We start from the raw sequence: 18,353 nt of genomic DNA, 5'->3' as shown, positions 1-18,353 counted from the left end.
TTTTATGTCTTATCGCGCATGAATGGTTTAAAAGCATTTGCATTAATAAGTGCGTTAACAGCGCTAATTTGTTTATTTAATATAAAATCGCAGCATTTTGCGTCATATAATCGCGTAGACTTGACATCGCGATTGCGATTGCGATACGATTAATCGTGCAGCACTAATAGAAATTACATCAAAAGTGGAAAACGTTGTCAAAAATTTACATTTACACACAAAGTGACCACCAACCATTACTTTCAGATGCCATCTTTGTTTATTAGCTCAACTGTTTCAGAATGGAAAGCACAGGATTGTGTGATATCAAAGGAAGCGAAGGACACATCTATGCTGCCTTCAAAAATTGATCAGATGAAGGTATCTCAGGAGACAGGAAGTGAAGCTAACTTTGTATTTGGACATGCCTTGATGCATCATCTGAAGGCAGCCTTTTTAAGCTTTCAGATACAGCCAAAGTCTGATGAATACTCTCGATGTCTTTAGGTAGTTATCCAAAATTTTTGGTTTATAACTGTACCATATAAAATATGTTCAGATTACTGTAACAACTAATGGTTTCCACAAGTAAAAATATCCTTTAGTGACACACTGAACAATTTTGTAAGCCAAATGTAACCATATCATATGGGCACCACCGTCAGAGCTGCAAATAAAAACATCTATTCACAAGCATCTGGACTAATCCATCTCTCTCTCTCTCTCTCTCTCTCTCTCTCTCTCTCTCTCTCGATGGGGAGGGGTTCTCTGTATGAGTGCATTAGGGGGTCTATTGTGTGGGTCACAATAGTAGCGGGAACCACAGATGCTTCTGTAAGGGAGGCAGCCGCCCAGTCTGGGTGAAAACAGAGGGAGAGAGAAGGGAGGAGAGGTGGATACTGGGGGGCTGGGTGTCTGACAGAGGAAAAAAACAGCCTGTCTGCCTCTTCTTCTCCAGAACAACGCCCCTCCCACAGAAGAGCGGCCCCAGAGTCAGAGCTGAGCAGAGCAGAGGGCCGGAGATGCGGATACAGCACGGAAAAACTGCTGGAGCTGTAGGCCGAGAATAAGAGACGAGAGAACTGAGATTTGCAAATAAGGATAGGAATCGTAAGCAACTTAATGGGATTCTGGTTCCAAATCCACTTAAGGAATTGTTACAGACCCAAAATCATTAAGTATTTGTAAGATTTTAAGTACTAAATACATTAACCTGGTTTACATGAACATATCCTGGTTTCACAGACAAGGCTTAAGCCTAGTCCCAGACTAAAATGCATCTTTGATCTTTTTTAACTGAAAGCAACTTGCACTGACATATATTAAAATATATTAGAGCAATTGTTTTGTCTCAAGATGAACACCAGTAATGTTTTTCTAAGGCACATTTAAAAAAACTTAATTGAACTATGGCCTTAATCTAAACCCTGTCTGTGAAACCGGGCCTATGTATATGAAAAATAACAAACATGCCTGAAAAGTAGTGTAGGAAATACTGCCATTTAAGTACGGCTTCCCAAGTATTTTAGTGCGATTTTTCTTCTGCATTTTCATATATTTCAAATCATATCACAGTTGCAAATTTATATCTGTATAATACAGTTATTTATGTAGGACATTATTCAATACAAAACCCGAGTATCTTTCAGGCAAATAAATACTTTACAAATAAAATGTGACCCCACCTAAATGATAGATTATACAATGGCCTTTGAGATACATAAAATTGCGCCAAAAAATACAGAAAGTTGGCTTCCTAAACATTGATTTTAATCATCTCTGGTTTACTTTCAGCACACACCTGCTGATTCTTGTATCATTTGGTTCAGAAACATCTTTTCTACAATTAGAGAGAGCAAACAGACCTTAATATCAATCCACACGAGCAACAATCAGGTCAGTCTCAGGAAAGGCAAGAAAATGGCCATTTAAGCCGGGTTCCGATTTCTGTGTGGATTTTTTCGTGTCATCACCGAAATTTCAGGAACAGCTTATTTGTTTTGTAACTCCATATTCTGCCAAGATAAGCATCTTATTTTAAGGACTTTTTTGCCTGCTACGTGTCGAAACAATTCGGTTGTTGGATGCCGATGCATTGGGATGATTAATTCCATATCTGACATGGCGGCACACGAAGAGCGAGGAACAGAAGATAGCTGATTGTTTAAACAGTTTGTATGCTATACATTTCGGTGGAAATGTTCCAAATTATGACATAATCGGTCTTATAGAGGATTACTTTCTGGAGGATAATGGTAATTATCCTTCGTTTCAGTTTGTACGAATAGAGCATCCACGAATGGCAAAACGTTAAGCACAATAATTGCTTTATAGAAGATTTTCTATTGGTGTTTTATATATGAATTAATTTATATATGTATATTAAATTACATTTTCTACTGATATTTCATTTTACTAATAAAGTTATACAAATCTTTACAGTGAACTGACTTTGTAAATCAAGTTCTTATGGTACCCAGAATTGTACCATAATGTATATTAACCATAAAACTTGATTTACAAAGTCAGTTCACTGTAAAGATTTGTATAACTTTATTAGTAAAATGAAATATCAGTAGAAAATGTCATTTACATGGAACAATGACTGGTAGGCTACTGTTTTTATTATTGCTTGACAAATTTCACGATTTCAATTAAAATCTTGTGATTTGATTCCGATCTTGATTCAATATTGATTAATTTGGATAAATATTAGCGACAGTAGATACATATAAATTCTTTTCAAGAAAAAAACTCACCTAATGCTGTAAACATACTTAGAGTCCTGTCAGCTGGTATTATTATTAAAAGTTAAAAATAACTCAAATTAAATATGTGGTTTTTACTAGGCTATAATAACAACGTTACAATATTTTAATGATAAGTAAAAATATAATATTTAATATAGTGCACATATTTCACAAAATACACTCTATAATTTGTCTAGCCAACTAATGTGCTAATCAAATGGCTTTCCTGAGGTAAATGTAACGTTATGTGACATTGTTCTCCAGCTGTTTAATCGACCTCTTTCCGCAGTTGAAAAACACTGATTGATCGATATGTGAGGCATAAACATTTCGGTAAGTTGTACTGTATCTTTCAACACACCTATTGTTCATTCGTGTTTATTTACTATTAACTAGTAAAGCGTAAGAGATGTTCGGTTCACGACCACGATCTGACTGCCACGTCACATTTACCAGCGCCAAACCGATATAGTTTGAATTTCGTAATAAAATTGACAGAATCTGAAAGCTGAGAATTAGTTTCATATCAAAAGTAACCTGCTCTGTCTAGTCTGTCGGTGTCACTGTCCTCTTTGCTTCGCGATTTTTCTCTGCGTTAGAAAATGGATGTGTGGGGTGAGCGTGTGAAAAGTGTCAATTGCTTGAGTCTCACGCTGAATGAGTGAGAGTTGGCAGTCCTGCTCTCGCTGCTCAGTTTCGGTTATCTTATCGCCATATAACAGAGGTAGAATTTTTTCAGTCTCCGTCTGCTTGGCATCCATCTTCACCTGTTCTCCGCGCTGCACACCGGAAAGTCATGACGTGACCATACTCGCCACACGTGCCACTGCCTAAACTTAACTGTCTGGTCTTCTTTATATTAGCGGTGTAGAAAATGGGCAAACAGCTCCCAGAGAGAATGGGTTGTTATGTCCACACATGCATTTATTAATTTCATAAAACGCAGCATTTTGCGTCATATAATCGCATAGGCTTGACATCGCGATGATTAATCGTGCAACACTAATTATTTGCAATATAAATAAGTGTGGTCATTTACTATTCAGCAAATTTTTATGCGCAAAACACAGCCATTTCAATAGGAATCCACACAATCGTGAATTTCGAGTTATGCCAAAATATGTCCCCACAGAGATTTGGCAACAGGTTCAGTTGGTCACAAAGATTCACTGTGTTGTTGACCAACAGAAAGCTGGCTGGTTTCAAAGTGACTTCTGTATGAATGGTGCTTCATACGTCGCTAAACTAATGACAATAGACAATGCACCTTTTTTGCCAGCAAATTTTCATTAATGCGACCAGGTTAAAAAGTTTACAAGTTAAAAACAACAGGCTTAATTCAGTAGACCTTTAGAAATAGGATTGCATAAGCCACATTTCTAAGTAGTTTACGAAAATAAATGTGCAAACCAGTAAAATTCCAATAGTAATACAGCACTGCAATTGTTACTTCAGGGCTCTACAGTGCGCCCATTTCACTCGCACATGCGAGTAAATATTTCGGCGTGCGAACGTGAAAAAATATTTGGGCGCACTCGTGCGAGTGACAGCATTTTTCTATAGAAACAGCTGCAAATACATCATCATGAGGAGGGGCAGAGTAGGACACTATATTACCGGGAGATCAGTCATTTAGGCCTAAATCTTCAGTAGCTAGTCTGTAGCCTCATAAATAAATTAAAAAAACTACAGTGCCCTCACACGAACTATTTTAGGGCCCTATAATTTCCGAAATCGCGGACGGAATCGCGGAATTGGCAAATTAACGCGGAATCTAGTGTCAGCGCGGAATTTTACATATTTGGAATAAAATTATTTTTTGTGTGGGAGAAAAACGTATGTCTAAGGAAAATCGCATATTACTGAAAGAACGAGCAGAGAGAGAGGCCCGGTCGCGCGCGCGTCTTCAAACTGTCTTGCTCTCTCTCACTCTCCTCGCGCTTATTAATCTAAATCAATTGAGAATTGACACAATGGTAAAATATCGGAAGAACGAGGTTTCACGTGGAGCATTTGGATATTTTTCCCCTGAATTAGGCTACCGCTGTGTGTGAATTGTGCAAAAAAAAAAAAAAAAAAAAACCTTTTTTACCTTTCCTTCTTCTCTGAAAAGCGTTCCGCCCATTCAGCTGACATAAAAAACACTTTCAATAAACTAAACAAAACCTATCCAATGATGAAATGTTTTCTGTGTTGACAAATCTTGTGCGATGTCCTAAAACTGCCGGGATAATCACACAACGCGTACAAGTCTGCTAATGATACGTCCGATTCGCGAACTAATGACTCCTTTGAACCGATTCACTTTAATGAATGGTTAAAACAACTGATCTGTCCAACACTGAATCGGTTCGGTGTATAACAAAATCGGTAACACTTTACAATAAGGTTCCATTTATTAAACTCTAGTTAACTAGATCAGTTAACATTAACTATTAATAAACTGCACTTCTACAGCATTTATTAATCTTTTTTAATGTTAATTTCACCATTTAGTAGCCTACATTATTTAAATGAAAAGTTGTATTTGTTAACATTAGTTAGCTTAATGCACTAACATTAAAAATACAGGGTTAGGGTTAACTAAGATTAACAAAGATGAATAAATACAGTAATAAATGTATTGCTCGTGGTTCATGTTAGTTAGCCTAATACATTCACTAATGTAAACAAACCAAACCACATTTAACATCTCTTAAAATGAGAATTTTGTTTGTTACCTCAATAAATTTAGGGTCATTCCTATTTTATTTGTGAACATTTTAATCATTAACATTAAAAACTCTTTTTACGACTAAAATTACAGTAAAGGGTAAAAAAAAAAACTGAATTCCCAAAAATTAAAACAGAAAAAACAGAATTTGCTAAAAATTTAAACGGAAAAAAACGGAATTTGGGAAAAAATAAAACGGAATTTGAGAAAAAATAAAACGGATTTTATAGGGCCCTACTAATTCGGATCAGCACAGAGGGGCCCTCCCTGGAACTGTTTGATCCTACAAAATGTGCTGAAAATTGGCTGTCTGGTGGAAAGAGGTCAAGGCGACCAGGCTACAAAGCTTGGCCAAGTGGCTCAGACATGATCTTCATTTCAGATAAAATGTGAAACATACATAGGGCCTACACACAATGATAAATGAAATCTACATGACGATAAAATAGAATTAATTGAAAATCTTTTGTTTGAAAGTTTTGGTCTGATGTTCTTAACCTTACAATGAGCATTGTAAATTTAATTGTTGAATAATTCTAATAATAAAACTATAATGATAAACTTATACAACAAAAATGACTGTGCCCCCAAATATTTGTCTGTGCTCCTAAATTTTTTTATTTAGGTGCACCAGTGCTCCTTGTTCAAAAAGTAAGTGTAGAGCCCTGTACTTACAGCAGCACATCCCTACATGAAAACGCACTTTCATTATAATCAATCTACATTGGAAGCATCCATCTGTATCCACACTATAGTTTTCTGCTTGCCGCTTGAATTAAATCACACCAAAGATATAAAAAGGTAAACAGTATAACAGAATCTTCCCGTTGACATTTCTACCACCACACGGTACATATCGCCATACCACCCAGCCCTGAGGATGGAGGCTGACACTTAAGAACCACTAATGAAACTGAACATCATAAATATTATGGATGACGGTGTCTTTTTTAAAAAAGGAACTAGTTCTGATTCTGACTAAGAACCAGTTCTTAATTCTAAACCCCATCTGCAAATCTACAACAACAAAAAAAACTAAATAAACACACTGGATTGATGCAATTCAGAAAAGTATGGAAGAGGAAAGATGAGGAAAAATAGAAATAATGGGAGAGGCAGTAGACGGAAAGAGAGAGAGTGCTGCAGTGAGACACGGCCTTTGTGCTGCCGTCAGCCGAGCAGAAGCGCTGAGAGAGAGAGAGAGAGAGAGAGAGAGAGAGAGAGAGAGGGGGGGGGGGGCTGGAGGGCTAAGAGTGGGTGTGTGAACAAGAGTGCGAGAGACAGACAACGAAGGGAGGGAGAACACGAAAAGACAAAAATACAAGTGAAATGTATTTGATACACAAATCCTTTTTTTTTTATAAAGCATGAAATGCAATCTAATACTGCAGCTTTTCTTGCATCGTGCTTGATTCTGTTAATTAAGCTAACACACAGGATGAGGGAAAAACTGTGCAACAGAGAGCGCATGAACAAGAGCAACCTGAAGCCCATGAACATGAATAAGCCACGCGCACACAGGAAGACCCAGAATAGCAACAGGAAACACGCCCCAGACTCTGAATACTGCAAAGGCACAGCCGCGCAAAACAGGCCGAGATCTACGCTGAACCGCTGCCTTCTGAACAACATTCAGATCACACAGAGAGCAAAAGTTAAAAAGAAACTGCAGCAGAATTATAGACTTATAAACTAATTACATTGTAATCTAGTTCATAAGTCTGTCAAGAGAAAATGTCTGTTTCCCATTAGAACATTTTTTACATTTTAAAGTTAAATACTTCAATCTGGTGTCCAGTGATAAACACTGCAGTAGTGCATGTCAGAGTATATTTTGTTTACTTTGTTATTTATTTATATGATATATATATATATACACACACACAAATTGAGATACTCAAAATATTTATTATATAAATTATATATATATATTTCATAATATATATATTATGATAAATCAATAATTGTGTAATACTCAGGAAAATAGGATTGATCACAATTGTGAGTTTATATCTCAATTCTGGCTTGTTTCTCAGAATTGCACATTTATATTGCAAATACATTTTTTTTTTAACATAAATAAAAAAAGTCAGAAATGCAAGATATTAACTAAAAATTACAAGATATAAACTCAGAATTTGGAGAAATAAAATTACAATTGTGATATTAAAAGGTCTTTATTACTTTATTTTTTTATTTCGTTGTGGAAACGGGCTTCCATAACATTCCTTTAATCTCCACCGGGCAAAAATCTAATATCTGATTATTTGGAAAATTACCATCACTCCCCCTCAAGACACAATTTATGAGGCATCAATCATGTTCATACCTCAAACAGTGGAGGGCTGAGCAACGATTGTTGAAATCCCTAACCGTAACAGGGTTCCAGACTGCGACCATTTTTTGAGAATGTGCGAGTTCGAATTTTATGTGGTCGCATTTGTGCGAGTGCATGGTCATGTAGCCTACTACTACTACTGAATTTTCCTGCATTGAACTTGTTTTAGCGCCCGCCAAAGTGAATTTTTGTCCCGCCAAAGTCTTATTTGATCGGTGAGTAATGTAGATGAACTGCTGCGCTTGTGACAGGGCGCATGTTTAACTGAAAGAACGAGCAGAGAGAGAGAGACCCAGTCGCGCGCACGCACTCTCTCTCTCCGGAGCCAGGCGAAAGTGTAAACAAGACTTCACCGTCTCCAAACTAAGCGCTGTCTTGCTCTCTCTCCCTCGCACATATTAATCAAAATAAATCGACACAGTGGTAAAAGGTCGGAAGACCAAAGTTTCATGTGGAGCATTCGGAGATTTTTTTTTTCCTGAATTACCGCTGGGTGTGAATTGTGCTAAATAAGTTGCCTTAACTTCTCTGAAAAGCGTTCCGGACATTCAGCTGACATAAAACAACACTTTAATTAAACGAAAAAAACTATCCAGTGATGAAATGTTTTCTGTGTTGACAGAAATCTTGGATATCCATGTCCTAAGTGCTGGGATAATCACACAACGCGCATGACACGTCCAATTCGCGAACTAATGACTCCTTTGAACAGATTCATTTGAAAGAATGGTTAAAACAACTGATCTTTCCAACAGTGAACTCAGGAGACGTCTGAATCGGTGTATAACTAATCAGTAACACTTTACAATAAGGTTCTATTTATTACATAAATTACATAAAAAGTACAGTTTGCTTACTCAAGCTTAAGCTTTAAAATAAATAAAACCACTTTTGAAAAGCATATGACTACATTTTTCCACACAGTGCTATCAAGAATCGATAAGAGAATCATTAAAGAATCGGATCGATAAGCAGAATCGTCAGACATTAAAGAACATACATGTTTTTTAACAGTTTTTTTGAGAGTTAAAAGATTAAAACTTTTTGCTAACATGAGATCTTGTGTCACTGTCAGTCTTTTTACATCAGTGCAAAACTAGGGTATGCAGATTAAGACCACTATTCATCAGCATGCATTGATTAATCCCATGGCATAGGGCTGGGCGATATGGAGCAAAAAATATATCTCGATATATTTTGCTATATCTCGATATACGATATATATCTCGATATCTTTACAGGAAAAATAACCCCCCAAAAACTACTGCAAAAATATGCCAAATACCACAAAGTCTTTTTTTATTGAAGTGCAAATAGGCAGTTCATGTAGGAACAAAGTGCTTCTGCGACATTCAAAAAAAAAAAAGTCCTGTATACTAAAATAATAATTTAACTGTAAAATAATGGAAGAAATAATATATTGCACTATTTTTAATAAACCTGTATAGAAATACCATTACTAATTTTGGCAAATAAATTTAACAAAATGCCATATACCCCCCAAAAACTGCACAACTGTAGAGTAAAATTGCACTTGTAGATTAAAAGTGATAAAAATGCATCTAAAAACTGACATGATTGTTACAAAATCACACTGTCTGGGGCCTCTGGAGAACTCAGAACAACTGCTAGCATAAAGTTTAAGGTAAAAAAAAACTGCCATTAAATTATAGTATCTTACTACTATGCTATTAGATAAACTGTTCATTCATTACATCACTTTACCTGTCTTTATCCACCTTTATCCTCTTCTCTTCTTTTTGGCTCTGGATAGCAGAATAGGTAGGCTAATGCTAATTTATAATGTGTCATGTAAATTCGGCCATCCGTCACACTCAGGAAACTTTCACTGTGTCTAGACCTTGCGCGAGCTGCCAGGCCCGTTTCTACAGGGGAGCATGTTAAGTGTGAGTGTGTTAAGCGCCCTAAAACAAAAGCAATGCGGCGAGAGGCGACGCTACACAACAAATTACCAACAACAACTGATCGCGCGCGCGCTGTTTCTGACGCACTTCAAGCACTCGCTGGGCGGGGAAAGATTGATCATGTGCGTGACCGGACTCGGGGGACTTGGTTGGTTGAATCATTTAACTTGAATGAGACAACCATAGACTGTAAAAAAACAGCAGACAACACGCGAGGGGAGGGGGAACAAAAGCAGAGGAGGGCGGGGGCAAGCACAGCACAGAGAAGGCAAACAAGCAAAGTGGCGAAATCAGAATTAAATATAAACAATATATCGATATATACGATATGTCAAAATCCATATCGAGTTAAAAAAATATCTCGATATATCGTAAATATCGAGATATCGCCCACCCCTACCATGGCATGTAGCAAAAAAAAAAAAAAAAAAAGATGCAACCAAATCATATGCTGGTGCGACCAACTGAGAAAGTTGGTAGCACCAGTGCAACCAGTGGAAAAGTTAGTCTGGAGCCCTGCGTAAGCATGAGCAAGAGTAATAGTTAGGCTTGCTTGAGCAAATGCTATTAATAAATATAAAAGCTACAGAATACAAAAAAAAAAAATTGAAGAGTAAAAAGATGGCCATAAATACACCACTCTGCAAACAGACAGCACAACAATGAGAGCAAAAAAAAAAAAAAGGGAACTGCAACAAAGACAAAACTGTTAGATGGGAAACTAAGTGAAAAGGAACAGGACAGAAAGATTGGAAAGAGCCGCAGACATCTGACAGTACTGGAGCACTTGGCACTCGTGGTCTGTCAGGGTGGGAGTGGTGGGGAAAATGCGGGTGGTCTTAAAATGATGTCAGCCATTGGGGTTCCTGTGTGAAACTTGCTTGCTCTCTCTTTCCAATACACTTTTCCTCCATTTACTTCCATTTCTTTTTTCATGATCAATTTCCTGCCTCAATCCATCCTGACGCCCTCTTTCTCCACTTAATATCTATTTGCTTTCATTCCTAGCAGTGTTTCCTACATAATTAAACTTTTTTTTTTTTTTTTTTTTTTAAAGGAACTAGTTTGGAATAAGAACCAGTTATTAATCCTAAACCACATCTGCAAACACTGGATTAAAATGTGCATTGCAAGAGTGTTGCCCAGTTGCACATGATTGATGGGCATCCAACAATAAAAAATAAAATTAAAATAAATAAATACATATTTATATTTTTTTTACATATTAAGATTGCATATAAGATATGATATTGTGATGTGTATCATGAACTAGTGGCTGATACCAGGCCTTACTGCAGAGTTTTATTGTCATCTCACTGTATTCCACCCCAATTTTCTCTTCGCGTCTCTCTCACGTTCCCAACGGTCTGTGCCCCTGTGAGTCAGATTTACTACTCCATAAAACCTTTCCACTGGGAGGAAGAAGGAAAAAACGAACGAGCATGTGACAAGCATGTGACCTTCCCCCTCCAGGCCTGAGCACATTTACTTATTATGCATCTCAGAACAAGATCCTGCAAAAAAGATCATGGACAAAGTTTAAGGGACGATTCAAACTGAGCACTTACAGGACACTGAGGATATTGCCTTAGAAAGGAAGAGTGTGTGATACATAAAGGCAGCGGGGGAAACAAGGGGCCGGGGGTGACAGACCCCTGAAGTCACGGCGGAGTTTAGAAGTACAGAGAGGAGGCGGATACTGCTTCGGATTAGCCGCACTTTGAGGAAGGAGCACAAAAGCCCATCAGAAAGGAACTGGAGATTAGAAAAGACTGAAGGAAGTGTTCATGTTCTCTCACACACAAAAAGGATATATCACTTCCAGGGCATCCCACATTGAAATCGCAAGCTATTGGAAATCTCCCCCCGCCAGATCTCTCTCTCATATATATGCGGACATAAACACCATTATCATCAACCAAATGGAAGAGGATTTGATTTGATCCTCGACTGATATGAACCACACTGCATTGAGATTAATTTGGGAAATGAAAAAGAAAAAACATAATTCAAAACTAATTAATCAGGATCACAGCAAAAGATGCCCAGTCTTTCTGCCTATGAAGACAATCTGGGGAATCAGTTTTTTGGATTCAGATTCTCCCCAGTATCTGATCAGCTCCAGCTTTCTGTCTTTCTCGATCTTGGCACGTATCAGCATACATATGACTGAGACATTATGGTAAACCAGAGTGCGTCTACAGAGGGATATGCCAAATGGGTATTAACTAAGACAAATGCAAGCTCATGAAAAAGCTGTCTGAAGGTAGAATCTTGCCAGCATAAACCCACAAGTCCAATGTTTTTTGTTGTCAATATAATTGCCAATCACTGAATGTGGCTTCACACTTATTTACAGCAGAAAAACTTTTAAAAGCATCAGTGCACTAGGTTATATAAGGCACAGTGAACTGTGGTTGTGCGCTGTACTGGTTTAATAAAAAGGTACTAACATCCCTTTAACATGGTGGTTCTCAACCAGGGCCCAATAGGGGCCTCAGCAAACATCCATGAGGGGGCACAGGATGATTTAAAAGTATTTCAATTAATTCATCTAAACACTTTAACAATCCAACTCTAATCTAATTAAAATAACACTTAAATAACACAAAAATACTGCGCAACCTGACAGGTTTTGATCTAATGAGGCTTTACTGTGGACAGGGGTAACCAACAGCACATGATAAACCAAGCAACAGAATATATCTTCATTCACCATGGTTGAGTGTTTTGAAGGTTAGAGAAGTTACTGTTTTAACCATTAGCAAGATTTTAGAACAGCAATACTAAAATCAGTAGCCTTATACTCACGTTTCACGTTTATGTGTGTGGCCTCAGTGACATCAGCCGAAACAGACTTTTTTTTAATAGGTGGAGCGAGATGCATTTTTTAAAAGATTAAAAAGGACAAACTTTTTTTATTCTTTGAACAGTGTGCAATGATTTCACTGATTTACACAAAGAAATGGCTTTAGAAATTCAGCTACAGCAGCCACAACTAAATCAAACGTTAAAGAATGTTGTAAATATCCTTCAGTGAAGACGGCAAAACATGCATGAGAACAAACAGTTCACAGAGAGCTGACAAAGTGTACAGTTGCTAGACTTGTTCATTCGTTGCAGTGTGAAGCAACAACTGTCAGGAAACCAGCTGAACCAGTTAAACTGGTCCCTATTCACTCTCTGAAATGTCTCAGCAGTTGGCAGCTTTAATCCACATTAACGTTCATGAAATCAGTCCTCAAAAACCAACAAATGAAGACTTAATCTAAAAGATCTTAAAAGTCTAATAATTCCAGGAGGTGGAAGCACTATATTTATTCTATTAGGGCTAAAGACTTTTAGACAACAAGGAGTGGAAAATGAAGATGCTAAAACAAATAAAAACCCAGTAACAATACGCATATGCCCAGTATTTTTTCTCAGCATAGCAGTACCATTAAGCTTCTAGTAGTTTTGTTACACAGCTGGATAACTCCCATGCAGGTCAGGTAGTGATTTGGAGGGGTTTTACCTTTGGTGTCAGCCAGGCTAAAGTAAGCAATAGGGGCTAATCTACCGTGAGAGCAGAGCATGAGGGAGATGTTGATGGTAGAAGGGGTCAATCGAGGGCTACATTATTGCCTTTCCTGCAGGCAACCATGGGGATTCCTTGGATTGAATAAAATCTCGGCCAATCTCAGTCACTGGCTACGTAAGAGAAATATATAAATAAATAAATAAATGAAGAGGAGATCACATCCTGAGGGCATCCCCCACTGGCAGATACGAAACGATCTCATTTCTCTCTCTCACTCACTCATCCCCCCCCTTTTACCTTCTCAAGCCCTCGAGCTCCAGTCATTTGCCAGCTCTCTATAAGACACTTTCTCTCACTCTCTCATTAATTCTCAGCTTATTTGAAAATTTTGGACACACTGTTGCTCTGAATGAGCTATTTGTATCTGCTAACCTTATATGCAAACACACGCACGCGCCATATCCTGCATGTTTTTTCACAGTGACAGTGAAGTGCAAACCTCCAGGTTTTTGCTGACCTGATTTACAAAAGCAACTAATCTTGCAAAGCCGACTTTTGGCGTCCACGCTTATCTTGGACTAAGTAAACCTAGTAACCAACATGTTGCATGATATAAGGTTTATGCTGGGTAAATGAGACAAATCAAGATCACATAACACTCAGTTGCGAAACGAAACAAAAGTTCTTTCAAAGAATGATGCACAAGGCACAATGCTAAGGATTTCTTCTATTTGCAGTCCAGAGGTTCCAATTTTTACTTGCCCTGCCAAAATATTCACTGGCCCCATCAAAAAAAAAAAAAAAAAAAAAAAAAAATTGGTTGTTGTTTTGACCCATGTAACATTCTAATAAATAATCCTCCAAAATTTTTGATACCAGTGAAATGTCACAATTTTCGAATTCAATTTTGATACCACACTAAAAACTACAATAAACTTCAAACAATATTGAAGACAAGTGAATAGTCAATAATAAAATAATAAAAAAAAAAATACAGGCAACAGCAAAAATAAATATACAAAAGAACAAAAGATATAAATTAAACAGTGCTTTAAGTTTAGGTAGGTCTCACAGTAGTATTCTAAGTATTAAGTACAGAAACTGAAAAATCAAACAAACGTAAAATAACACTGCACAGACTTCACTGTATAAATCAAATATAGATTAACATGTTAAAGCTATAAAAGTTGTTTAGTCAAGATGAGAGTGATTTTTCTTTTTGTCTTTTTCTATTGCTGTCACTTTAAGAGCCAATGCATGCGTTAAGTTTCTCACCTGTTTAACGTTAAGACATGTTGTTAAAGGCTGTTCATGAGAATACTCGCCAGGATTTTGACATACTTTTGTTGTGTGTGAATTTTTCCGTGCAAGCACAAGACGATGCGAAAGAAAACTCCATTCCGTACTCTGGCAACTAGTGGTCGACCGATATTTGCCATTTTTTAAATATCGGCTTTGGCCGATAAGTTTTTCTGATTGGCCGAAGTGTTGACTTTTATTTTGACGGGTGGCGCTGAGAACACCAGCGCCTGAGAAGAGATCAGCAGCGCCTGATCAAACAGCGCTCACTCACATTCTCCGTCTTCATTAGTTTACGATCTCTGTTAGTCATATCTAATACTTTGTTAGACAGAACTGGTAAACAAAGAAGGTAAATGGTAAGCGAAAAAGTAAAGTGTTTGCTTTTATATTATTTGTAACAGAAAAGGCAAACAATCAGGCTAAAATACTTTCTCATTTACCGTCAACATTCAGCAAATGCGCATCTACATCATTTAAACAAATATCTGAACATCTAATAAACATTTAATTTCACAAACCTTGCAGATTTAATCGAATCCAGCTGTGATATCTTGTGAAGTGTGCATTTGTAGCCTGCATAAACGTGTGACTGCGAGTGACGGTCGGTCCGTGCGAAGTGAGTGAATGCAAACAGAAGATCAGCTTCACAGGAGACGCGATCGAAAAACTTAAAATCCTTCATTTTAAAATATGCTGTGCTATATCCAGTTGCCCACTGTCATATTCATATCGTCTTCACTGTGTGCTGTATGTAAAATTAGCGTTACCTTGTCTTTATTTGAAAAACTGATTACCATTGCGCATGAAATTACCAGATTACTGAGTGCCCTGTTACAGTGTTTTACTTCCTTTTTATTCACATATTCATAATTTCATATATTTTTAAACAATTACTTTATTTGTGAAAAAAACTCAAACAGGACTGCAGATTCAAGAAGTTGCCATCTAAAGTACAAGCATGTTTATTTTAAAGATTTGTTATCTAATTTATTTCTAATTTATAAAATTTTGATTAAAATAAATATAAAGTATATATATATATATATATAAAATATTGGCTTTATATCGGCCATCGGCCACCCTGCTCTCTAAGATATCGGCCATCAAAAAAACAATATCGGTCGACCACTACTGGCAACCACACCGAGAGCTGTCAGGCTCTCTATGTGTGCGCGCATAGAAAACAGGACGCAGGTACTGGATCGAGTTCTCTTTCGCATCTTTTTGTGACTGAATAGCTTAAAATCGATTGAACGTTTAAATTGACGACTTAAAAAAAAACACATGCAAAAAATTAACTTTCTTAATGACGCAGCACTGGCCTGATCGGGGCAATTCCGTCAACTGTCTCGAGCATCTTTCACAATGGCCCCAGGCCATCGGGCAGTCCTTATTGCCGAGCCCTGCTGCAATCGTTTTCATGCAAGGCTGTACAGAACACCACCAGAAAATTTAGCAGCATAGACTTAATGTTCAGAATTTCTACCCATCCAAAAGTAACAAGTATATCAGAGATGTGGTCTAGCAGGCAGTGCTTATGCTATATGCTGCTTAAGTGCAGTTGACCCCAGTTGAAATCTAAAACATCAGGTAATTTCCCGATTCTGATGCACTTAGGGCAGGAGTGTCCAATTCTACTCCTGGAAGGCCAATGTTTTGCAGAGTTTAGCTCCAACATGCTCTGAATCAATGCACTTGCCTAGAGGGTTTAAGCAATCCTAAAGACCTTGATTAGCTGCTTCAGGTGTGTTTAATTAGGACGGGAGCTAAACTGCGCAGGATGGTGGCCCTTCTGGAGCAGGACAGGACACCCATGACTTAGGAACACATTGTACAATATTTACCACAGGCCTCACAACTCACAAATCTTGATTAAAGGTTCAATGCCAGTTACCACGTAAACTACCTTATAGCCATGGAGCTGATCCCTGCCGATCCCTGTATAATACTGGCTATGACTACTGTCTTCCAGCCAATCACTATCCCAAAGACAAAGACATTTTGAACAAGTCTGTATACATTAAGGCACAACAGCATATGCTAGCAGTGGGAAATAAACTACAAATATTCTGATGAGTAACCAAAGCAGTTGCATAGACTTGATGCAAGAGAGCTTACCTCTTCAGCACTTTAAACTGTTTGAAAGCTAGCACGGCATTACGTTATTCTGGTTTGAAACATTCGTGGTACTCACAGGCAGACTGGAAGGTCGTCCCTGCATGGTCTCCTCTGGACCACTCTTACCAGACACCATGGGCTGATTGGAGGAAGGAGCTGAAGATTGAGAGCTGAAGGAGTCTTGAGAAAGCTCCTGAGGAACAAAGTGATGACGACAAAATGTAGAATCATTTTGTAGAAGGGCAACAAACTCAGCACTTGTGTAAGGATAGTGTTCATCGAAGCACCTCCAAGTATTTGGACACTGTTATAACCTGTCAGATTTATTTTGGTTTTTACCTGAGGTGGCGGAGGAAAGCGCTGGAAGGGCGACTGCTGTTGTTGTTGAGACTGCAGCGGAGGGGTCTGGGAGTAAGGTGAGGGCTGACCCTGTCCTGAAGGTTGCTGGGATGACTGAGGTGGCACTGAGCTGGGTGGCTGTGATTGTGGTGGGCCCTGCTGCTGCTGTTGTGAAGGTCCCTGCTGCTGAGGAGGCTGAACCGGACCGGAGGGTGGTTGAGAGTATCCAGGCTGCGACTGAGACCCTTGCTGGCCTTGAGAAGGACCCTGTGACTGAGGGGGACCCTGGGACTGGGGGTAGGAAGGCTGTCCTGACTGTGACTGTGGAGTCTGGGAATATGGAGGTTGGCCCTGAGGGGTACCATGGGGGCCCTGAGGTTGCCCGTAAGAGGGCCCACTCTGGCCATGGGGAGGACCAGGGGATTGCTGGGAATAAGGGGGCTGAGAGCCTGGAGCAGTGGAGGGCTGTTGGGGGTATGGAGACTGCTGGGGGCCTCCATGAGGTGAAGGGCCTTGTTGTCCATAGTAGCCACCTTGGTTCTGACCATAACTACTTGGGCCATGCTGTCCATAGCTCATCTAAAGAGAACACAATAAGAACCAAGTACTCCAATTAGCAAGCAAACATCAATTTTGCAACGTAAACCTATAAACTAGGGACATGATATATCTGTGACCATCTGTAACTGTCCGTATGCATTTTAATTCTTGATCACCAGGCACGCAAACTTGAGCAGGTCTTTGCTACTAATTTGATTTTATTCTGATTCACAAACTATCAATTCTATTTTAACAAGACTAAGATATTCTCTATGACAAACAACCAAATTGCAATGAATTGGCTATAGCAATAGATCATTTCTTCTGTATTGTGACGTACATTTAAGTTGATTGGATTAGAGATGTAGGCGTTGCACTCAAAAGTGAACCTGAGCTTGCAGTCAATTGTGGAGAGGCTGAGTTTAAGCAGACTAAATTGAAGTACTGCATACATACCAGAGACAATCACAACAGTGCATTGTGTTATTATTATTAATATTTTCACTATTATCATTTTCATTATTAAATCATGGCATTTTTTGTTTTATTCTAGGATTTCAAAACTTCTGATTGAAGTGCTTTTTACTCAAGCTTTTCTCATGGGCATGTGGGCAAACAGCCAGACGATAGCAGCAGAAGGGAGTGAGGAGAAGGCAGGGAGGAAAGTATAGCACAAGGAACTGCTTGAAAAAGTTACCCGGTAGGACACTGTTTACATTCAGTGAGAGGGGTCAACTGACACTCAATTTAGAGCCAGCGTAACCCGTAAATAAAACTGAAACAGATGAGTGGTAGGGTGGACTGTGTGTCTGCAAACAAGTCTGTGCAG

The 18,353-nt window shown here is 38.4% G+C and overlaps 1 protein-coding gene across 1 annotated transcript in view; it reads right to left on the bottom strand.

The window, feature by feature from the left end:
• arid1ab (AT-rich interactive domain 1Ab) overlaps window positions 1–18,353 on the bottom strand; it is an 88,052-nt gene that overhangs the window by 33,421 nt on the left and 36,278 nt on the right. Inside the window, exons 3-4 of the mRNA XM_084424158.1 lie at window positions 16,985–17,563; window positions 16,722–16,838 (exon numbers count right to left, since the gene is read on the bottom strand). Coding sequence (XP_084280284.1) covers window positions 16,722–16,838; window positions 16,985–17,563 — 696 coding nt within the window. The remainder of the gene's footprint in view (window positions 1–16,721; window positions 16,839–16,984; window positions 17,564–18,353) is intronic.

Source organism: Rutilus rutilus (assembly GCF_951802725.1).
Source record: "Rutilus rutilus genome assembly, chromosome: 11".
NCBI classification, from domain to species: Eukaryota; Metazoa; Chordata; class Actinopteri; order Cypriniformes; family Leuciscidae; genus Rutilus; species Rutilus rutilus.
This window is presented reverse-complemented; position numbering and strand designations above follow the sequence as displayed.